This window comes from Trichosurus vulpecula, chromosome 3 (genome assembly GCF_011100635.1).
Source record: "Trichosurus vulpecula isolate mTriVul1 chromosome 3, mTriVul1.pri, whole genome shotgun sequence".
NCBI classification, from domain to species: Eukaryota; Metazoa; Chordata; class Mammalia; order Diprotodontia; family Phalangeridae; genus Trichosurus; species Trichosurus vulpecula.
The window spans coordinates 126,140,150-126,145,457 of record NC_050575.1 but is presented as its reverse complement, the minus strand read 5'-3'; the positions used below and the strand labels follow the sequence as shown (position 1 = coordinate 126,145,457).

General features: G+C 37.7%; 1 protein-coding gene across 1 annotated transcript; it reads left to right on the top strand.

The window, feature by feature from the left end:
* Nucleotides 1–979: 979 nt before the first annotated feature.
* On the top strand, nt 980–1,936 carry LOC118842943 (olfactory receptor 1J4-like). Its single transcript, XM_036750291.1, has one exon. The coding sequence runs from the start codon at nt 995–997 to the stop codon at nt 1,934–1,936; it is 942 nt and encodes a 313-aa protein (XP_036606186.1). The 5' UTR covers nt 980–994.
* Nucleotides 1,937–5,308: the final 3,372 nt, after the last annotated feature.

Below are 5,308 nucleotides of genomic sequence, written 5' to 3'. Positions count from 1 at the left end.
AAAATCCTCATCTCTCTCTATTTTGTTCAACCCAAGCTACTCAGAGTAGAGTGAGAACAATCAATTAATCAACAAGCATTTAGTAGTGCTGGTTATATACCTGGAACTATACTATTCTCTAGGGATACAAAGCCAAAAGTGAAACAGTCCTTGCCCTCAAAGGACTTATATTCTAACAGGAACCAATGCGTAGACATACAGGGGTGTCTGAAAAGTCTTAGTGTTATTTTATGCTGTTAAAGCGTTATAAATATAGTGTTTGTGTATACAGAAAATATTGAGATAGGATCTGGACCTGTGGTTTTATTGGTGTAGGGACTTCCTGATGAGGAACTTCCTCTCCCAGTGCAGGACAACACTGTCTCTGAAAGGTGTAGTCTTAGATAACTGACTAGAGCACTGATATTAAGTCACTTGCCAAGTCACACAGCCTATATGTGTCAGAGGTGAAACTTGCACCCAGATATTTCTGGATTTGCATTTTACTCACTACATGCTTCTCTCTCTCTCTCTCTCTCTCTCTCTCTCTCTCTCTCTCTCTCTCTCTCTCAACATATATATATATATATGTATATATAAATTTTATGTATATGTATATATATATATTTCAAAATAGTTTCAGGATGGCTAAGAGAGTAAAGAGTTGAACAAGGGTTACACTGATAGTGTAGAGGCAAAGTATGGTGCAGAAGAATGAACACTGGGCCTGGGGTTCAATTTCTAACATTCTGGTTCTCAAGTCCATTTAAGCTCTAACACTACAGGTTTTCATAAAACATGGGTTCCACGGACTCACACTCTATTCGTGTCTAAGTCTAACAGTTGTTCTAACATTTTTCTGGGGGACCTTGCAGCTCCAAAGAAGTTGTGACTTGGACAGGGTCACATGGATGGTAACAAAGCTTAGATGTGAACACAGGTCATCTGAGTCCAAGTTTACACTTTCCCCTGTGTCAAACTTGTTCTTTCTTCTTTAAGCAGATAAAAGAACAGAATGGAAAGGGAGAATAAGACAAGTATCTCTGAATTCCTCCTCCTGGGACTTCCTATCAGACCACAGCATCATATTCTGTTCTACATTCTTTTCCTGAGCATGTATCTCACCACAGTCCTGGGGAACTTGCTTATCATCTTTTTGATCAGACTGGACTCTCACCTTCATACCCCTATGTATTTCTTCCTCAGTCACTTGGCCTTCACTGATGTCTGTTTCTCAACAGTCACCACCCCAAAGATGTTGGTGAACATGCAAACAGGGAGCCAGTCCATTCCCTACAATGGCTGCATCTCACAGACGTATTTCTTCATATTCTTTACTGATTTGGACAGCTTCCTGCTCACTGCAATGGCTTATGATCGCTATGTTGCCATCTGCCACCCTCTCCACTATACCACGGTCATGAGCCAGAGTCTCTGCTGCCTGCTGGTGGTTGGGTCTTGGATCCTCTCCTGTGCCAGCTCTTTTTCCCACACCCTTCTCCTGGCCCGACTGTCCTTCTGTGCAGAAAATGCTGTCTCCCATTTCTTCTGTGACCTAGCTACCTTGCTCAAGCTGTCCTGCTCAGACACTTCCCTCAATGAACTGGTCATGTTTACTGTGGGAACAATAGTCATTATGCTTCCATTAATATGTGTCCTTGTTTCTTACATACACATTGTTGCCACCATCCTGAAGATCCCTTCTACCAATGGGACTTGCAAAGCATTGTCTACCTGTGGCTCACACCTGTCTGTAGTGTCTTTATATTATGGGACAATCATTGGCCAGTACCTTTTCCCCTCCTCCAGGAATTCAAATATCAAAGACATCATCTCTGCCATGATGTATACAGTGGTGACTCCCATGTTGAATCCCTTCATTTACAGTCTGAGGAATAGGGACATGAAGGGTGCTTTGAGAAGGATCCTTAACAGAACAATATTCTCCTCTCAGTGACAGTAACTTATGCTTCTAAACTAGCTCCATGACCCTAATTTCACTCAATGCATGGGATTAAATATAGTTTCTGTTCACTTTACAATTGAAAGTTGTAATAATAATCATACCTTACACTTCTTTATTGTTTACAATGGGCTTTCACATATGTTATCTCATTTGATCCCTCACTGTTCCCATTTGAAGGTAGAATGGCAGAAATTATTGTTCTCATTTTCTAGATGTAGAAACCAATCCCCGAAGCTGTTTTATGCAAGAATCAAATCTATGCTGCTTATTTCTACTCTGTCTCCAACCCCATATTGATGTTCAGTGATTTCTAATGATGTATTGCTACTACCTTTGGTACCAAAGACAATATATCAGCTTAAAATGTTAGGATCTTTATGTGATGTTTCTTTTTATTTGGAGGGAATTGGGAATTCTTGGACAGAATTGAGGAGACTGTCAGAGAGATCTCTCAGTGCCTTTCCTTCCTTCTTTCTTTCCTTCCTTCCTTCCTTCTTTCCTTCCTTCCTTCCTTCCTTCCTTCCTTCCTTCCTTCCTTCCTTCCTTCCTTCCTTCCTTCTGTCCTGCTTCCCACTCTTTCTCAAATATTTTAAAGCACAACTCTATCATGACATTATACAAATCATTGGGCATAGTTTGGAATGTACTCTGTTTTTCCAAATGTAGCTCACCCTTCTGCCCTCAAATCTGCCTTCCTGAAACCTGAATGTAGCTGACAATCCACGATAAAAATGCAAATTATATATTTGTATCTATAGATATATGTACATCTCTTTATATGTATGTATAAACACATATAAGTCCAACCACGGCACCTCTGCTCTCCTCCCCAGAAATCAATAAATTCCAATAGCTCCCTATCACCTTCAGAATGAAAAACAAAACCCTCTGTTTGGCATTCAAAACCTTTCATAACCCAGCCCTCCCCCCACCTTCCAGTCTCTTTGCACTTTTCTCCCAATCGTGTATTCTTCCGTACACTGGCTTCCTTATTGTTACATGAACAAGATACTTCATCTCTCAGCTCTGTGTATTTTCTTTGGCTGTTTAACATGCTTAGAATGTCCTCCCCCCTCATCTTCCCTGGCTTCCTTTAGTTCCCAACTAAAATCCCATCTTCTATAGAAAGCATTTCCAAATGCCTCTTATTTCTAGTGCCTTCTGTCTCTTAAGTATCTTTTATTTGTCTTACATAGTTTGCTTGTACATATTTTTTTTATTGTTGTCTGCCCCATTAGGTTTTGATTTATTTGAGGGTAGTAACTACCTTTTGCCTTTTTTTAGTATCTCCAGCACTTATTGCAGTGCCTGACACATAGTATGTGCTTAATAAATGTTTATTGATTGATTGACTTCCTATCTGTCTGTCCATTCTAATAGAAGGGACAGTAATTACTAAGGCCTTTTCCCACCTTATCTTGCCTGCTTCAAGTGATGGCCTAAACTTATTAGTCCTGAAAGTATCATGTGTCACAGACAAAGACAAAAGTTACATAGCTCTTCCCTTAAGGGGATTGTATTCTAATGAGAGAGATGACAAAAATATGAATATCAACATACATGCATATATGTATATATGTGCATATATAATAAACTGGATACAAGATAGCTTGTGGAAGGCATACACTATCATCTTGGGGTATCAGAAAAGAGTTTGTATTGAAAGTGATGCTTGCATTGTTTTGAAACAAACTGAGTATTCTGAGAATGGAAGGTGAGTCCTGGAGGGCACAGACACTGGCGATGGGGAATCATGTGTGCATCAAAGCAAGTAGGCAAGTATGAGTGTATTGTAAAGTAAGCAGAGGGGAATAATGTGTAAGAAGACTAGAAAAATAGGAAAGACCCAGGTTGCGAAGAAATCCAAATGTCAAATGAAGGAATTATTATTTAATTTTTGATATATTGCCTTTGTGGAATATCACTTTGTACAGTTAGCAATCATAACCGTGAATGTAAATGGGATGAGCTCACCCATAAAACAAAAATGGATAACAGAATCTCTTAGAAACCAGAATTCAACAATATATTGTTTACAAGAAATATAAAGAAACAAGAATCCAACAATATGTTGTTTACAAGAAATACACAGAGACACATTCAAAGTTAAAATAAGGGGCTAGAGAAGAATGCATTATTCTTTAGCAGAAGTTAAAAAAAGTCAGGGCTAGTGATTACTATCTCAGACAAAGCAAAAACAAAAATAAACCTAAGTAGAGGGCATAAACAGTAAAACTACATCTTGCTAAAAATCACCATAGACAATGAAGTAGTATCAATACTAAACATATGTGCACCAAATATCATAGCATCCAAATTCTTAAGGGAAAAGTTAAATGAATACAGAAGGAAAAAGAAAGTAAATCTATACTAGTGGAGGACCTCAAAAAATTTACTCTCTCAGAGCTAGACAGTTCTAAACATAAAATAAAAAGGAAAGAAGTCAAAGAGATGAATAGAACCTTAGAAAATGTGGATATGATAGACCTCTGGAGAAAAATGAATGGGAATAGAAAGGAGTATACCTTTTTCTCAGCTGTCTATGGCACCTTCACAAAAATTGACCATGTATTAGGGCATAAAAACTTCACAACCAAATGCAGAAAAGTAGAAATATTAAATACATCTTTTTCAGACTGCAATTCAATAAAATTACATTTAATAAAGGGCTGTGAAAACATAGATTAAAAGTTAATTGGGAAGTAAACAATCTAATCCCAAAGAATCAGTGATCAAAGAACAAATCATAGAAACAGTCAATAATTTCATTAAAGAGAATGACAACAATAAGACAATATTCCAAAACTTGTAGGATGGAGCCAAAGCAGTACTTAGGGGAAATTTGTATCTCTAAACGTGTACATCAATGAGAGAGAGAGAGAGAGAGAGAGAGAGAGAGAGAGAGAGAGAGAGAGAGAGAGAGAGAGAGGAGAAAGAGATAGGAGAGAGAGAGAGAAAGAGAGAGAGAGAGAGAGAGAGAGAGAGAGAGAGAGAGAGAGAGAGAGAGAGAGAGAAAGAGAGAGACAAGAGACAGAGAGAGAGAGACAAGAGACAGAGAGACACACACAGAAAGAGAGACAGACAGAGAGCAGATCAATGAGTTGGGCATGCAACTAAAACATGAGAAAAAAATTTTTAATCTCCATTTAAATGCCAAGATGGAAATCCTGAAGATTGAAGGAGAGATTACTAAAATTGAAAGTAAAAAACCATTGAACTAATAAAAAACTAAGAGCTGGTTTTATGAAAAAATAAAATAGATAAGTTATTGGTTAATTTGATTTTAAAAAGAAAGAAGGAAAACAAATTACTAGTATCAAAAATGAAAAGAATGAATGAACCAATGAAGATGAAATTAAAATA